General features: G+C 43.5%; 2 protein-coding genes across 3 annotated transcripts; one reads left to right on the forward strand and one right to left on the reverse strand.

Annotated features, from left to right (window-relative positions):
* Nucleotides 1-31: 31 nt before the first annotated feature.
* On the reverse strand, nt 32-7,191 carry LOC101759155 (protein ROOT HAIR DEFECTIVE 3 homolog 2). 2 transcript variants are annotated; one of them, XM_004979503.3, is made up of 22 exons: nt 6,876-7,191; nt 6,556-6,622; nt 6,319-6,421; nt 5,545-5,615; nt 5,395-5,458; nt 5,253-5,318; nt 5,102-5,149; nt 4,970-5,032; nt 4,843-4,899; nt 4,486-4,644; nt 4,290-4,358; nt 4,114-4,205; nt 3,536-3,614; nt 2,947-3,112; nt 2,412-2,536; nt 2,059-2,321; nt 1,850-1,919; nt 1,590-1,751; nt 1,394-1,498; nt 951-1,045; nt 704-800; nt 32-495 (listed from the first exon to the last, which is right to left on the reverse strand). In XM_004979503.3, the coding sequence occupies exons 1-22, from the start codon at nt 7,048-7,050 to the stop codon at nt 256-258; spliced, it is 2,436 nt and encodes an 811-aa protein (XP_004979560.1). In that variant the 5' UTR covers nt 7,051-7,191; the 3' UTR covers nt 32-255. The 2 variants fall into 2 exon arrangements, with proteins under 2 accessions (XP_004979560.1, XP_004979559.1); XM_004979502.3 differs by having other exon boundaries at nt 1,850-1,946; nt 6,876-7,189.
* A 6,417-nt stretch (nt 7,192-13,608) lies between these two features.
* LOC101759839 (probable E3 ubiquitin-protein ligase RHY1A) lies at nt 13,609-16,571 on the forward strand. Its single transcript, XM_004979504.3, has 2 exons — nt 13,609-13,992; nt 15,920-16,571. Exons 1-2 carry the CDS (start codon nt 13,766-13,768, stop codon nt 16,281-16,283), a joined length of 591 nt encoding a protein of 196 aa, XP_004979561.1. The 5' UTR covers nt 13,609-13,765; the 3' UTR covers nt 16,284-16,571.
* Nucleotides 16,572-18,084: the final 1,513 nt, after the last annotated feature.

The following is an 18,084-nucleotide window of genomic DNA, read 5'->3' on the forward strand; positions in this document are numbered from 1 at the left end:
TCAGTGGCACCCCTTTGTACTTGTTTATTAGTTATTTTAAAAGAATGAATCTACCAGTGTAGTCTACTACCATCAACTCTGCAGAAGGTCACTAGCTTTGTTTTTCTGGCTGGCACAAGTTATGATTCATCCCATAGTACATTTAATTAACACATCAAGGGATTCACAGCCAAAGCACAACACAAAATTTCCTGCAATTAGAAACTCTCGAAGACTACTTAAGTACTGGTCTGCTTTTTCCACAGGTTCCATACTTCAGGATTCATCACCGCTGTTCGAGTCCACGGAGGAAGACGGGGATGGCGAGTCAGGAGACTGGTACTTCACTTGAGACCGTCGCCATGTCTGGTTCATGAGGCTCTGAGCATGGAGCAGCGGGGGGTGGCGAGACTGGTTTGCGGAATGCTTCTGGCTGTGGCTCATGTTGACGATCGCGGTCACGAAGTCCATGATTGTGGGGAGCAGTCTTGATAAAATCGTAAGAAGAGCAGATAGCTGCACATGGCAAAATCGTAAGAATAACAATCATTTTGAAATCAGTGTGAAACTACAGTAGTACAATTGCACTGAAATGCATCAGGCAGAAACACAAGAACATTATTATGTTGCTTGGTGAAAACAGATGAAGTGGGGTTCTAGGAGCAGAAACGCTGCTTTATGCAGCAACTTTGGATCTAATCTCTGTGTAAAGCGATGTTCTTACCGTGCCATGGCGAAAATAAGCAGTGATGTCATATTGCAGCCATATGGCATATGATAGCACGAAGGCAACAAAGAGCCCTAGAAGGTACAACGGGTTCCTGTTCATCAGCAAAAGAAAATGATTACACTAGTTACACGTGCTGACGTGCCAGCAATGAAATCTGCATTCTGGAAGTGTGTGCAATCGCTTATTAGGCTTAACCAAAGATGGAAAGTGAATAAATAAATTATTTTGGCGAGATGATTACCTAACAAGAAACATAAATTCATTGTAACCTAGAATTGCCAGAAGTAGAACAGTCCATGCAGGCGGCAACCAGTTCTTGCTACGCCTATGCGATTCCTGGCAGGAGAGAATTCAGATTGGAAGAGTTTGATAAGCAAAATGTATTCAGATTGAACTATCATAAACATAATTCATCAAAATTCACGTTATACCAATGATCCAGCAAAAGTATACTAAATTTAGAAACAGAATTCTGTGAAACCAAGGAAATCAGTTTCAAAGTTGATTATATGCAACAAAACTACGGATGCAAGTGGGCTGACCCGCGAACCCAGGCCTAGACGTGGGTTTGCCCGTCAGCCCCACCTGCATCCCTAAACAAAACTGTGAACATGGATCATAGTTATGCAATCACTGACCCCTCAACATGATGAGCAATTGAGAAGCAACTGAAAAAAAAAATACCTGCATAGACATCGCTTGTGCAACAGCATACTCTGTCTCTGCTTTGAATTGCCTCCAGATGGATTTACACTGCACTGGTGTAATCAGTGTATCCCTTGGTGACACCTGCACAATTCGAAAAGTATTCCAAACTATTTCTCACTGTATATCATCCTAATAAACCGTAAATATGCAGGTGCAGTGTAGGCAGCAAAACCTCTTCCCACGTGCTTGAAGCAAGTGGGTCATAAGTAAATTCAACACTCCTCTTCTGGGAAAGGGGTCCACCATCTAAAAGAGCAGTAATCAGAGCCCGTTCTATTTTGTCTGGTTTATCATCCAACCGTATAGCTGCCATTACAGACATAAGTCTTAAAGCCTGCAGTGCAACACGAGATCCAGATTATGTTATGGACAAACACTATGAATCAGGTCAGTGCAATATTGATTAGCTGAAAAAATGTCAAGGATAAATACTGCTAAGCGTGCTTCTCTAGTGATTGCCCAAAGATCTTCATCTCCTGTCCATGTCCTTGGCATTGAATCCCTATCACGGCTCAACACAGTGAAAAACCTACAATGATGTTAGGAGAAAAGGTATGCACGCTTATGGTAGTAGGACATGAAAACTGGGACTGCATTATCCCTTTCTAATTTTTCAAATAAAAAAAAGAAGAAAAGTATACCTTTCTTTCATACGCAGCAGAACATTTCCAGCTTCCTCTCTAGATTTCATTTCCACTACACTTCTTGCATGTTTCCTTAAGTCTGAGACCATCTCACTGGAAATTGTCTGGTCCAGGTCAAACTCAGAAAGGGAAGCTGAGAATGCAAGAGCAGCATTTTCAGTCTCACGCCTATATAGTCTCCTAATACAAGCCCAGGAGTCTCTCTCGCCAGTTTCCAGTAAGGATTGTACAGGCCCAGCAAGTGCATCTGATAACAGCTTCTGCAACATGCAATGGGAAAAGGTCAAAAGATAAGAAATGTTCTGAAAATGACCATGGCTTGTAGAACTTGCAAGATCAAGGGAGTTAACCTCATAATTAGCTTTTAGTTCAGCCAATTTTGCATTCCTAATAGATTCTACATGAGCTTGTATATGCTCTAGCAGTTTGTTCCTAAATTTTGAAGTATCCCACTCTACATGTTTTACTGCTGCATCTGCATAAAAAGGAACAAGGACTTGACATCACTGAATTGTAGATTGGCAAATATAAAAGATACATAATAATGAGTATTTTTTAAAGAAAACGCATGAGCAGGTGTTTTATTAAGAGGAGAGAATACATATAGCACAACTATCTATATAAGCATCATCTGTTCCAGAAAGACACACAAAATGGTAAAGGGCTTCATGAGCTTAGGATTGCACTGATGCTAATGCTACTGTCCACCAGAAGCTCAGAAAGCAAAATCTTACTGAAACCTGAAGTGTGCAATGAGTTGAGGATAACTTTGTAGCAATATATGAGATTTCACTAAATGTTACGTAGTTGACAAAGGAATATCTTGTTTAACTTGATGGCTAAACATTTTCTTCCCAAGACATCTAGTGGCAGTTGTTCACATACCTCTCAGTCCAGCATCAAACTCTGCTATTGCAGCCTGAGCACACTGACGAACTGATGCTGCAAATCCCTCTCTGCTCCTTAATGATTGTTCCAGATCACTTTCGAATTTTTTCAGAGTCACAACATGCAGGTGCTCTATCACTGTCTCGAGAGCAGGATATGTGTGCTGCAAAACAGAGTTACTCTCATGATACTATGAAATAAAAGGCCAGCTATAGGGAAGGTGAAATAGTCCATTAAGTTTCAAAGAAGTTGTCCTTTATTAAAATGTCCCATTTATAACATTACAGCAGCCATAATTATGCATGCATCATCCCATAGGACTTAGAAGCACACGGGAAAGATCTAGCTGTCCAAAAACAGGGCTGAGATGTTTGCATTATGATCACAGTGACTGGAATATACACTCAAATACTAGAAAATAACAACTTACAAAATAAGTCATCATTAACCACTGATTCTTAAGCAAACATAGATATTAGTCCTTGAGCTTAACTATGGCCCTCCTCATCAGCAGATATCATCAGGTAGGATAAACTAGCTTCTCAAATCAGAGGTGAAATTGGCCATTTGGAAATGAGTTACTTACATGTAGCATTGAAGATTCTAATTGTTGCCGCTTAGCAGTTCTTACACCTTCATCAAAATACATGGTTTCCATGTCGTACCTACAACAAAATTAGTATGATAATTTGTCACATGGGCTTACAAGAACCAATCAAAATAGCTCAGGAGACCTCTGCATCTGTGGGGTATCCAGGACTAAAATACGGCCAGTCAGATGTAAAAATATACTGTTCCCGGTGTTTGAGAATTTGCATGCTCCTGTTTGTAGGTTAAATTGTTTCAAGAGAATAGACTGCTTTTATCCTAGTACAAGCATTAATGGATGGGTATTTTTAGAAGTAGAAGGAGAAAAACCAAGGGCATTATAAGGAAACCAGTAATTAAATTGATTGATTGTCAGATACCAACTTAGTTTCCATATAAATGTCTAAGCATGCAGCATGAAAGGAAATGCATTAGCATTATGTCTCATGACTCAAGAGAATGAAGAACGACAAGTAGTCAAAGCCAGCGAATTCAGGCTGTTGAATTCATGACAGCCACTGTGTTTATCTTAACTTTCTTAAAAGAAACGCCGCAATGATTAGTCAGATCACCCACCCTGATAGATAAGAATTGAGAATAGCTCCGAGCCTCGTTCCAAAGCTCAGTACTGGACCAGATTTTACAGCTGCATCTAGCTCCAACCAACCCTGCAGATCACAAATTCACAATAATTAATCCCCATTCAGTCAATTAAATAAATAATGCAGAGCTAGACACAAGAGCACTGTTACCTTATCGGACAAAAATTGCCCGAGCTTTTCATTCACAATCTCTTCACATCGAACAGTAGCAACCATGACCTAGGAAACAGAAGAAAGTGTTACATTTTCAATATATAGTATTGAAAAACAAATTGATGGCATGCTCACGTGCACAATTATAACTGTTTAGTTTTGTAGCATTGATGGCAAAGAATTGCACAGCAACCTTGTGAGCAGGAAGGTTGAGGTCCTTATTTTCACGTATTACTTTCCAAATCTGCAGTGCACTGAGACAGAAACCTGAAGCAGGTATCACACCTCTTCTATCAGCTGCAAGACCGCCTGGTGCAATTGAATGATAAAACCTCTGCCTGAGTTGTCCAACCTGTAAGAAAGGAAAAATAAATATGACATGGTACACCATAAGGCATTAAAATGGAATAAGGTATGCATTAATGCAGAGCTCGTATGTTCCATTGAAGACAAAAGTTCCACAACAAATGCAATTGTAACCAACAGAGAAGTGAAGGGAATTCTGGTACATTAAAGAGAGAGAAATGGAGTACTTGAACGTCCAATGTACCTGCTCCATGAATAGTTCTTCTTTCTCTTCATAACTTGACAGAGCAGTAACCTCCACCTTTATATTGCAGAAAACATAGGTCAGTTGATGCATGAAAGTGTCACTTTCAGAAAACTGATGCACTGACATTGAAGAATTCACTAAGCGCTGCTTCCTTGTAGGCTTCCGGTTTCCGAACAGAGTCCCATATCTGGTAGAAAACGATCAACAGTTAGAGACGAAGAGAAAAGCAGGTAAGCACATAATAAAAAATTGGCACCTTCTGAATATCCTCCTTGAGAGCTTGAGTTAGAAACTCTAGTGGGGTCTAAAAATAGGAAAAACAGAGCACAGAAAAGTCAAACCAACTAAGAATATCAGACTGCAGATATACAGAGAAAGTGGAGCTCAGCCTCCGGAACTGTACAAACCTTTGTTTTATCACGGATAACAAGTAGCAGTGTCGTCTTGCGGGGGCTGAATAAGCGCATCAAAACCTTAAAGAGATAATAATAATAAGACGACTGAAAATGGGAGAATTCAGACACTGCCTTATTGGAAGATATCTATCACCTGAAATACCGTTCTCAAAAGAGGCCTGTTTGCAGCATGTTCTCGTCCTATGTCATGACACCACCTGCAGAACAGATAATAATTAAACATCTCTCTACTCATCCAAATTTTAACTTTCAATAAAGCATCAGTATGTGAACAGTAACTCACAAATTTATCATAACAATGTCTGAAACTGCAAGAGCAAACAGAGCACTCTGCTTCTCGAAAGCAGTATCATCCTGCAACAATAACACAAAGAATAGTATTTGAGTGATAAATAACATTATCATACAATAGTAACTAGGGGCTCACGAGTGGTAAACTGAAAACACTAGAGCATCACAACAGGAAACGAATGTCAGATTTATGAAACAAAATGACTGAATATGTACATTTTAAGTTGATGCGATGCAAGGAAATCTTCACTCGGCACTCATAGCAGGTATGATTAATTAAAAATGAAGTTAGTCTAATTCCACTGAAAATAATAGATGCTCAAATGAGTGGCTTGTATTCAGGCAGCAGGATGGTAAGCTAGTAAATAACATGGAAAGGGTCATGTATAGCTCCAGGCAACCAAATGCATTAATCACCAACGTGGCCCCTTTTTCGGAGCCATTACTCACAGCATGGTAGTCCTGGAGATCATCACAGCAAAGTTAACAAGGGCACTAATGCTGCATGTGAATCAAGCCAGGTACCACTAATTACTAAATGCAGCCATTTTCTTCTTGACAGGTTAGATGCAATGGTACATAGGAATGCAGCTACTTCAAATTTGAAGATCTGTCAGCACATAAGGTACAAGGAACACAAGAACATGCTATAGCGCAACGTACAGTTACTCCATCAATTCCACATGGAACCAAAAATGGATATGATGGGAACAAAAGGAAAGAAAAAAAACTCTGTTCAGGAACATTTCTGCAAGTAAACTTTCACCTGCCCCCTTTCCCTCCCGTCCGTCCCCTCCAGATCCAGTACAACGGTGAAGGGCTCGACCCCAACGGCCTTGGCGATCCAAATCCCCTTGGTGGTCTGGTGCCTGCCATCAATCAAACAAACAACAACAAAAAGCGTCCAGAATTCCGCACACCGCAACGCACCAAAAAAGCAGCTGATGAAGTCGACGGTTCCGGCACGGCCGTGCAGTTGGGTGCCCGCGGTGAGGCGGCTTACCTTCCTCTCAAGGCATCCATTTCCCTGAAGCTTGTCCCGAAGAGATGGTTGAGCAAGGTGCTTTTCCCTGAGCGCGGAGCAGAGCAGCCGTGAGCTCAGAGGTTTTGGATTTTAGTAATAACTTCCTAAACAAAACTTGCGACATGACGATAATTGGCGAAACAAAACGAAATCACCGCGGTTGCTCCCGACATCCTCTATTCCTCACCCCCGGTGATCACCGGAAGTACGTAACCGAGACGAACATAGCGTAGAGGGGAAAATCACGCAGCATCCACGGAGGGAGGGGAGGCGCCGAGGCGGCGGCTGGCGAAACGTACCGCTGCCCTGGGGCCCGAGGATGGAGACGACGGCGTAGGAGAGGCCCTGCCCCGGGAGCCCCGCGGCGGCGGCGAACCGCTCCATCGCGGCGCCGTCCATCTCGCCGTCCGCGCCCACCACCTGCGCCGCGTGGCACTCCCCGCCATCCCCGCCGCCAGCTGCGGCATCGCCCATCGCCCCTCGCTCGCCGTAGCTCCGAAGCAAACCCGCCGGCGGGGGGGGATCGGAATTCGGAAGCGACCCGCAACGGCTAGAGAGGAAGCAGAGGAGAGGGAGAGGGAGAGACAGGTGTCGGCGTGTGGCGTCGCCGCCGCCGCTGCGGGTTTATACGTGGTTTTACGGAAGGAATTGAAATGGCGGGTGGATTGCGACGGAAGGGTTGGAAAAGGGCCCAAAAAGGACACGATCACACACGGTCTAGGAACCCCTCCAGTGGCTTCCGAAGCATACGTGTGGCAAACCATGCAATTTCCTTGCCTTCTAATGCGTAGTACGTGGCTCCGAGAAGAGTTTGGTTGCATCGTTGGAATGCGTGGAAAAAAAATAATTAGAGTAATACTTAGTATCAGGATGTAAGTAAATAATAAGTTGGATGGAATTAACCTAGCAAAAAGGGATTCTCGTGCGTGAAGGACTTGATTCTGATGCGGTGACCGTTTTTCAACGGAGATTGTTCCATCGGGCACTGCACCTATAGCAGAATCTTTATTACATACCATGGAGCTTCTTTGATCTATCATCAGCTTATGATAACTAAGGGGGAAAATGTGATTTGGTATAATCTAACTTAACATTAGCGCTCGGCCTTAAAGAAACAAGGCCAAATAATATGAGTGGGAGGGAGTAATAAATTAGGTGTTCAAGCACTTTGCAAATTTAAATAACCTGTTATTAGCCAAATTCTAACCTCTTTAGGCTAGTGTGATAAGGTTTATACTATATTCCCAATCCAGTATTTGAAAGCCAATTACATGTCTAAGGCAATCAATTGACGAATTAGACAAGGTTCAAATTTAGAAATTAGGTGTAGGCATGTAGCATGGACATCATTAATTTTCAAAAAGAAATGATAGAAACTTTGGTTGTGGGTTCGGGGATTGCATAACTTGCAACCTCTGTAAATGGAAGCATGTTAGGGGAAAACTGGACATGGCATAGTAATTTTGTTTTTGTATAGGGTCATTTCGTATGGAATAAATATATTTGGACTGAACGTCAGACGAATTTGTGGGGAACGTGTCCTTTCTTCTGCTAAAACCTTTGGAACCTCAATTTTTTAAAGAACATAAAAATTACAAGTTTAAGATAAAAATAAATTCCCACGCGATGGATAATTTGCGAAGCTGCTTTCCTTTTTTACCGAACCTTTTCTACAAAATCCTGGCTGTTACGGCCCATGTGAAATGATGGGCACTTACCTTTCGTGGGCCTTCTGCTGGAGGCCTTCTCCAATGTAGATACTGGGCTGTTCGTTCCATGCTTGTTGCACATGTTGTGCAAACTGCAAAGTGCAGAGCACGCGTTCTTTTTTTTTTTTGTTTGTTTATTAGGTGATCGCGCAGTAAGTAACATTTGTACTATCCAAGTTCGCTATGAGCTTGAGAGATTGTTGTAGGGTTCTTTTTTTTGCGAGGAAAGTGGATATTGGACATTATTGTTAAAGATGAACAAATGTGAGACTACATAAGAGCTGTCTGCTATATTGATGAAGGAAAAGTTAGATGCTTGGATCTAGATTCAACACTTACATGGCTAAAACTAAAACTGCTGTATATCCTTGAACAACCAATGCTTATAACATGTTAATTAGATTAAAAATAAATTAATAGCTTATCAAGATCGAGAGAGAGAGAATAATGTTTTGCAAGGGAGTTGATTAATGTTGCTCACAGCTTGGCTTTCACATTTATTTGACGAAAAAAACTATTACCAAGTACAGTGCTTGTTTACCACGATACTGTTTTATGTGTAAGTAGGAAAACAAAATCATAACACGGAAGTCAGCAGTTGCAGATATCACCCTAGAAATATAAAAGAGGGACATCTCGTGACGGAGACCCTGTTAGATAGACGGAAATTAAAGGAGGCGGCCATCACCGTACCGTATCAAGTCAATCAGCCTGAATCCAAGGGCTCTTCAAATTACGATTTAAAAAAGACGAACCACCGTGAATGGGAATTACAAGCGCCTTATTTAAAGCTATAGGCAGTAAAAGAATTTCCAGCAGCCGTGCACGAGGTCTTGAAAAGAGAAGTACCGTGCTATACGTGTGTTCATGTTGCAAAGATCGGCTTAGACTTGGATCGTGCAGCCAGATGCTTTGGTTGCAGTAGCTATCAGAGGATATCGTCAACGTCGTCGTCGGTTGACCGAAACGCCGGGACGGTAGCGCTGGGGCGCTCGCTCGAGTTTTTTTATTCCGCAGAGTCGAACGGCATATTACAGTTTATGGCTACACGTTTTGACCTGGTGTGCGCTGGTTGACCCAAAAAGATCATATTACAGTTTTGACCTTTTTTAACTCCCTCTCTTTTGAATTTATATAACATTTGGATAAAATAGTTATTTTAAAATAACTAGCTAATTTATTTTAAACATCATATTTGATAACAAAGGTAATATCTTTTATGGCTACACGATACGAGATGTATCCTTTGAGCGGCGAGCGGCTGACCATCCCAAGCATGTCATGCATGCATATAGTAGAACCTATAAACCATTCCAAATTATAAGTTATTTTAACTTTTTTGAAAAGTAAAATTATCTCAAGTTTGACCAAATTTATACAATAAAATACTAACAATTTTATTACAATAAAGTACTAACAGTTTTATGATACCAAATAAATACTATTAGATTCTTCATTAAATATATTTTCATAGTATATCTATTCGGTGCCATAAATCTTTGTAATCTTTCTCTATAATTTTGATCAAATATAAAATAGTTTGATTCTCAAAAAAGTTGGAATAGCCTATAATTTGGAACGGATGGAGTAGTACTTATGCTATGTCATGTTATAATGGACACCGCTATAGAAACAATTCCAATACACCATATTCAGTCTGTCCAATTAATTAATCACTCAATTTCTCCCACTCCTATCCACTAATTAATCATCTTACCCATTTATCATCTAGACACGAACTCTGCACCAACACAAAATTTGGTAGTACCTAGTGTATTGGTTTTCTCATTCAAATTATATCTTACATGAATCAAATTGGTTTAAAAAACACTAGATGGCAATGTATTTAGTGTCATGGATACCATTCTTATTGGAGCATTATGGACTGCCCCGCGAGATGTTGCACCAAATATTTAGCTCTTTCAATTAGTTTGGACATTTAAATTGACATCAAAATTAAGGCCTATATATATGTATTCGTATAATAAACAAAGTGTACATTTACAGGACGGGGCCGCGTGGCAACGTTTTTCTCCTTTCCGCCGTCACCGTCAGGCGGGCCCGCTAGAGGGTGGTCTGGTAGGGCCTGTTCGCTGATGAGTTTTGGCCCGGCTGTACAGCCCAGCCGTTCAGCTACGGCCCAAACAGCATCAGCCAGTAGCCCAGCTGTTCGGCTGTAGGCTTATCTCCTGTTATCCGGTTCCCATCTGAACTCCCGTCTCCGGTTCCCCCAGTTGCCTTCCATCAAACTCGAGAGAAGGTAGGGTTTCGAGGCCGGCTACCGCCTGTCGCCTCCTACCCCGTGAAGGTCGCCGACGCTAGGAGGGCTCCAAATTGAGTTCTCGGCGCCTCCTTGATCCGTTCCCTCACCAGTGACAGGATCTCGCCGGAGCCGGCGTCGACACACTGTCGCATCTCTGCCCATCAGTGACTGCAAATTGAGCCGGCCTGCCAACGTGAGTATCCCTCCAATCTCCAATCCTCTCCATTCTCGATCTGCATGTTTGTATGCTGCTAGATTTCATGCATCTAAACACATAAGCTGGGGTAAGATCTCGTGTGCCTTTGATTAGGCCGTAAGCTTTTATATCGTGCGAAATTGATTAGGGATTTATCTTACGTTTTTTCTTTTTACTTTGGACATGGTTCAGTTTCCGATGTCAGAAATTCTAACGTTTCAATTTTGTTAGCTACACTAGTGTTCGTACTTCGTAAGTCAGAATCACACTGGAAGAGTCCTGATAGCTTCTTCGATCTATTCTTTTTTCCTAGCAAATGCAAAATTGTAATGGTAACTCATGATAATGGTTGTTGCATATTGTGCACATTCTTTTTTTACTCATTCCCAAGATGGATGGCCGTAGGCATAAAGAGAAAATGAAGTAGTAAAGGATAATCAGTATGGTAAAAGTTCATAATCTCACAATATATCAATGTTTATTCTTCATTGTGTTATCCAAGGAATCATAGTATTACAGTATGAGTTAGTATTTTGCATTGACATCCGCGACAAAATTTCCTGACTTCGCCCCTGTTGTTTACTCATATAACTGTCATACATTGTGCGGCCTTATCTGAACTGCATATGTTAGTATTCCAAGTTCAGTACATTACTATGTAATATGACTACATCTTTTCAGTAACATTAGAGCAGCTTACATATATTAGTTAATTTCTACACTTCCTTAATTTTTCTTATTGATATTTGTAATGTTCCATGCTTCATTGCCACACTGGTGTTATTTGGGCACATGGTGTTCCATGGGTGCAACCATTGGTGTGTTAGCTACGTATGCATCATCTACCTCAAGTGGAAGTGGGGTGCAAGATGGTTCCTTGCACTTGCAGGAGTTGACTGGCCGTCAATAGGTTGCTATTAACCTTGCTGACAGTAAGAAGTGCTACAAAAAATTTCTGTCTCCATCCATCTGCATTCCAGTTGTTGCATTCAATCTTAGTGTCCAACCATGGGCTAAAATCCACACGACAATGTGATTCAGTTGAGGCCTTAGGGATGTTCCTATGGGCATGTGGCACAAGATAATGCCAGAGACAAATGCCAGATAGATTCTGTAGGTCACTGGACACCGTGAGTCGGAAGTTCGGTGAAGTGTTAGATGCCGTGGTCTCTTTTGCACGTACTATTATTAAGCCAACAGATCCATTGTTCAGATGTGTGCATCCTAGGCTGCATCAATTCTCACCATATTTTGATGGGTGCATAGGAGCTATAGATGGAACGCACATTCCGGTATCAGTTCCTGAACATGCACATGATGATTTTATCAATAGAAAGAGGTTCGCTAGCCAGAATGTCTTGGCTGTTTGTGACATGGGCATGAGGTTCACATTTGTCGGTACGGGTAAGAAGGGTGCTGTCCTTGACACTGCTATTTTGAGGGAGGCTTTAAACCAGGCTGAGCATTTCCCTCACCTACCCCAAGGTGAGCTTATTTGTTTGTAAGGTTTATGGTAACTAACATATATAGGATTGCCATTCTAAATTGCTTTATGTATATCAATGTTGATATGTAGGAAAGTACTATTTGGTGGATTCTGGTTACCCACTGCGTGAGGGTTATATGGCGCCATATCGCAAGGGCATATGAGTTTAATGCCAAAGATCCTGAGAATTTGAATGAAATTTTTAACTACCATCATTCGTACCTTCGGAACGTTGTGGAACGGTCTTTTGGAGTGCTAAAGAATAAGTGGCAGATTCTACGAGGGATACCGTTATATACTAGCAATCAAAGATTATTGTTGCATGCTTTGCGCTACATAATTTTGCATTGGACAACGACGAACTCGGAATGGATGCGGCTGACATGTTTGGTCATGGCACCTACTTTTTTAGAATTGGTGATGAAAATGACCCTGTATCAGATTGGTTAGCTGCTACTGCCAACAACGATATTAGTAAAGTCCGTGATTGGATTACGGCTAGAACTATATGGTTTGCATTGATTAGATTACATTCTTGACCACATGATTTTGCTGATTTTATGGTTATAGTAGCATGAAATCTGTTAGGGGGTAACCTGCAACATATGTATGGTTAATTTAATGTGTGTAACATGTGGTGAATTCTGTCATCCGTGTGTCTTGGATTGAACATACTTTAAATTATCTTCTGTAAATTACCTAATTGCAATCTGGATGCATGGAGTGATTATGTAGAGGTATAAAGAATTCATGCTCTGTTCAAAATTGTTTTAGGGTGCTCCCCGCCAAGTTTTGATTTGTTGAGCTTCATATGAAATCAGCGTTGGTTGGCTGCACTGTTGGGGCTGCAGCTTGGTGTAACGGGCTGCTGCAGCTGCAGCCAGCACTACCGAACAGATCCGTAATTTCCTCGCGGTAGCACATATCTCCTCCTTGATTTTCTTTAGAAAAAAAATCGGATCGCGTTTTTCTCGCAGTTTCCTCCCGCGCTGCGGTTCGCTACGCCACGCCACGTCATCGTCTCGTCTTCCTCCCCTCTGCTCCAGGCTCTAGCACCACGACATTCTTCCAGCCGTGTTTCAGGGGGTGTTTGATTCCAGGGGCTGAAGTTTAGTCCCTGTCATATCGAATGTTTAGATACTAATTAGAAATATTAAATATAGATTAATTATAAAACTAATTGCATAAATAAAGACTAATTCGCAAGACGAATCTATTAAGCCGCTAATTCGTGAGACGAATCTATTAAACCTAATTCACGAAGTGTCGATGCAGCCTAGGAACCCAGCACCCCCTCGCTTCACCGCCACCATATATAAGCGAAATCAAACCAAGATCACGAGGAAGTTTCGCGGTTAGCGGTTACTCCACCACCACCACCACGCCACCACGGCCGAGGCGCACACCAGGCACCACCCAACCCAGCGCCCGCCGATCGAGAGGAGAAGCAGCAGCCAGCAGGGCAGCAGCAGCAGCAGCCACACCCGCCGCCGCCGACCGCCGGGGAGAAGAGGAGGAGGAGCTAGGAAGGGAGGATGCTCCGGGGCGTGGAGCTCGCGCGGCGGCGGCGCGTGCACTACCACGGCGACGCCGCCTCGTCGGCGGCGCCGGGCGCCGGGGACCACCACCACCACCACTACGCGCACGCCCGCCGCCACGCGGGGGACGCGGCCGTGGCGGGGCCCGCTATGGCGGCGCGCATCCGGCTCGAGGAGAAGCTGCGCGGCGCCGCGCTGCCGCCGTCGGCGACGTCGCCATCCAGGTCGGTTGCCTCGTTGCTTCCACCCCCTGCCCCCCTCCTGCCCTGTTTTCCAAGCTTTTCGTTGGGAAGATACGTGCTGACCCAAAACCAAGCGATTGGACAAGAGCAGGAAAGATTGCTTAATCCTTTCCTGCACTCCAAGATGTAGGATCACCCTGCGAATTCTCTGTTTCGCTGAAGAAGAAAAAAACATTCAGTTCGAGCAAGATTCTCGAATGCAACCATGCTACCTGCTGAAAGTGACATGGCACGCGGTTTCTGAATTGTTTTTGTTAGACAATAATGGAGCGGTTGAGATTTAGATGTAGAGCTCGTTTGATTACAACAGCATAAAGCCAAGCAGCCAGTCTGATGGCGGCTTCGATTCGGAGGCTCCAACTTTCCGAAACTTCCCATGTTAGATCGATCAGAGAGAGCCCAATGCTCCGTTGTTTTGCTGTCGACCTATGACTTTGACTTGCATCTTTCTTTGTTGATGTCTGAATCGCGTGATCAGATCGCTAGAAGGTAAGTAGGCCTAACATGGGAAAGGGGTGTTCCCTTTCTCCTTTTTTTTTTGGCGTTGCTAGCGCCCGGACGTCTGATGGGAATTTTCCCATCGGACGCTCCGTTGCAACATTCAAAAATAACATCTGCAACATCGAAAGTATGAGGTTGCAACGTTGAAAAATATACAAAAAATCATTCAATGTAAACATCATTTCCGATTAAAAAATTTCCCACCGCAACATCAAGCACATGTTTCATGCAACATTTCCAAACAAAAAATCACCATATGATAGGTTAAACACTTGCAACACGTGTGCAAAGCATATGCAACATCTAGATCTACTTTGCAACATCAACATGAAATTCTTGCAACATTTTTCTGAAACATCCGAAACACGTGAAACATACACTTGCAACATGCAGAAACATCTCGTCGGCCATGGAGACCGCTTCCCGCCACGCGCGCCCATGGCTGCCGGCCTCGCTCACTGACAGCCTCGCCGCGCCATGCGCCATGCCGGGAGGCGGCGGACGGCGACGCAGAGGAGGTTGGGGTCACGCCCGAGAGGATGCGGATGACGAGCTCCAGGCGCGGGGGCCTCCATGGTCGGCGAGGCGGGGGCGCGGTCCGGGCACGGCGAGGTGCCTCCATGGCTGGCGGGTTGGGGGCGAGATTCGGGGCACAACGGCATCTATAGCCGGCAGGGTGGGGGCGAGGTCCAGGCGCGGCGCTCGCCATGGCTGGTGTGGCGAGCTCCAAGGAGAAAGCAGAGCAGGAGTGAAGGATTTTGGGGAAAGTATAGCGGGCAACCCAGCATGCAGCACTGCAGCAAATAGATAACTCTCGATCGGACTTGAGCTTGCAACTAGCTTGGTTGAAATGATACTTCGGATCCATCACCCTAACGCCGTTTGAGTGGACCTGAGCGTCCGATATTTTCCGTCCGTGTCGGACGTAGGACGATTAGCATTACCGTTTTTTTTTGCTGCCACGTCACAGGATTTGTAGTGTAACTGTGTACCTACCGCGACATTCTTTCGCCGTCGATCTTGTCATGGGTTCTAGAGTTTTCTAGAGCCTGAATTATTGTGCGCCTACTTGGAATATGGAATCTTGCATGTGTTGTAGCATGTGTCTTAAAAGTTCAGTAACCCCAAAAGGTTCAGTCGAAAGAAGCAGAGGAGCTAGTACTTGCCATGTGATGAGAGAACACTTGAGTTTGCTGTTCCAAGTAAACGGCCGGGCAATCAATCAGCCTCGTTTATCTGAAAGGATTTTAATTCTGTTTCGATCAAGTAAATAGTGAAGACCACAGAGGTGATATATAAAAGTAAAACCACGACTAGATTAACCTACCTCCATGTAATGTCAAGAATTAGCGCCAGTGAACAAACCACAGTAATCTAACACTCTGTCGTCGATCTGTGAACGATGCAGGTGGAGCCGGCTGGTGGGAGAGCGGCAGGGACGGCCGGCCTCCGGGCGCCGTGGCCGACGAGAGCCGCAGCGGCCGCAGCAGGAGCAGGCCGAGCGAGGGATCCCGTCGGCGACACCGGCCCTCACCACCGCCTCGGCGGCGTCGACGGTCGGCGGCCGCCGGCGCGCGGAGCTGACGAGGACGCTGTCGAAGGTGGAGGTGTGCGCGGTGTGCCTGGACGAGGTCCGGGAGCGGCGGCAGCGGGTGACGCGGCTGCCGTGCTCGCACAAGTACCACTCCGAGTGCGTCCTCCCATGGCTCGCCATCCAGCCCGACTGCCCCTGCTGCCGCGCGCTCGTCCCCTCCGCCGACACCCTCGACTAGTGTGTAGTAGTAGCTAGCTGCTGGCGGTGACGTGGCAGTCCGGCCCTGCAGGCTGCAGCAGCTGCAACAAGTCTCTGCATCTGCAACTGACGATAGCTCTTTCAAATTTTTTTTTCTTTTCTTTTGGTTGGTTTGTGTAGTAGGAGGCTGTAACTGAAAGTTTGCCACATAGAGAAATTAGTTGTAGATGCAGGGTAGTTGAGCTTGAGCACTGGGAGATGATCTTCTGATGCTGTGCTTTTGTTCAAATCCATGTCAATTATGCACGAGCTGCGATGTGTGTTTGTATTTTGCCTGTAGTGCTTCATGATCTGTTGCTCCGGTATTGTGCGGGGTTTCTTTTTTGCATTGTTTTCATTTTGTTTTCCCACTTGTTGACTAAGAAATGGTCCTGGAATGTAGGTTTTGACAAGTCATCTAGGAAAAAACATGAGGAATAATGAAAGAAATTAGTGGCTACATTTGAATTTGAGGTTTTGTTAGTGGTATTAAAAACAAAATTTGTTATTTGCCGAAATATGAACTTGGAGATGAAATTTTCGGAAATTGTTTGTTAAGGTGCTTCGGTTCAAGGAGGATCCCAATTTGTGCTTTGGGCTGGACTAGAATTTGAACTTTCTGGCCCACAAACGGCAAGCCCAAAACGCCGTTCGATAATTTGTTTATTAGCAAGAGCAAAGTAGAACAAACAGGAGTCATGGACTCATGATGACGTGTCGAATAAACATGAAATGAGTTTTCGTTGGCTAGGAAACTTGGATCCAAGACAAATGCTGACGGTTGAACAGGAAAATAAAAAGAAGAAAGAGATATGGCCTAACTTGTGACGGTGTTCCCCATGATAGGTGATGGATGTACTGAATGAGCTGCAGCGGTTTGACTGAATTAGCAGAAATTTTCATACATACCACCTTGCTTTGCCCAATGTTTTCTTTTTTTAAAAAAAAATATATCAGGAGTCAGGACACCGATCTAGGGAGCTGCTCCGTATATGCTCTTGGTAACTCCCATTGATCCTTAGGCCAATAAACACGTATTTTGAACGTAGCTCTAGTGACATATATCTCTTTAAATGCCCTGATTGTTAACATTACATTTTTTTTTGCGAAATGATTGTTAATTTTACTAATTAGGCAAGCTGAAAATATCATAAGTGGGGTTTTCTCAATAATATGCTCTTGGTAATTAGTAACATTAACTTGCCATTTTAGTTTTGTTTTTCACTCTTAAAATTAATTACACGGAATGATATTTTGTATTTATTTTACCAATTTTTGGGCCGACCAAATGACCCAAAAGAATTGAAACTTGCATCCCTAGCCTTATGCCATTTCAAGAATACTATTACAATATTCGAAAGTAATGCTATTTGGTTTAACTAATATATTATATATTTTTTATATGGGTACTGAGAAATAAAGAGGTCATGCCTAATTAAGCATCTCTGCTTAATGTGCTCATCTTAGCAGACCTCTGTCCCATTTGATATGAACAATGCATCGATCAACTCTAATAAACCAAGAGTTATCCAATTTCAGATTTTTTTTCCACTTGGCTTCCGTGTCTTTACATGACGAATGGATATGCTTCGGCGCAGCTCGTAAGCATGTTTCGTCCACTGCATTAGTCCCGGTTGTAATTGGACCTGGTACTAATCTAAATCCTCCTTCTTCCTCCTCCTACCCAAGCCATTCACCACAGCTCGAGCTTTATCCTATCCATAACGCCATAGGGGAGGTGCTGCCGGATTGACGACAATTTCGTTGGGATTTCACTCATTCAAGTGTTATAAAGGTTAGAA

Source organism: Setaria italica, chromosome VIII, assembly GCF_000263155.2.
Source record: "Setaria italica strain Yugu1 chromosome VIII, Setaria_italica_v2.0, whole genome shotgun sequence".
NCBI lineage: Eukaryota > Viridiplantae > Streptophyta > Magnoliopsida > Poales > Poaceae > Setaria > Setaria italica.

What these genes read in the sequence shown, in the direction of transcription:
- LOC101759155 (XM_004979502.3), bottom strand. Translation starts at nt 7,050, where the DNA reads ATGGGCGATGCCGCAGCTGGCGGCGGGGATGGCGGGGAGTGCCACGCG. An exon ending in TTTTGAGAACGGTATTTCAG is followed by an intron (nt 5,319 to 5,394) that starts GTGATAGATATC and finishes TATCTCTTTAAG; the next exon opens with GTTTTGATGCGCTTATTCAG. An exon ending in CTAGAGAAGCACGCTTAGCA is followed by an intron (nt 1,752 to 1,849) that starts GTATTTATCCTT and finishes GTTGCACTGCAG; the next exon opens with GCTTTAAGACTTATGTCTGT.
- LOC101759839 (XM_004979504.3), top strand. Translation starts at nt 13,766, where the DNA reads ATGCTCCGGGGCGTGGAGCTCGCGCGGCGGCGGCGCGTGCACTACCAC. An exon ending in TCGGCGACGTCGCCATCCAG is followed by an intron (nt 13,993 to 15,919) that starts GTCGGTTGCCTC and finishes TGAACGATGCAG; the next exon opens with GTGGAGCCGGCTGGTGGGAG.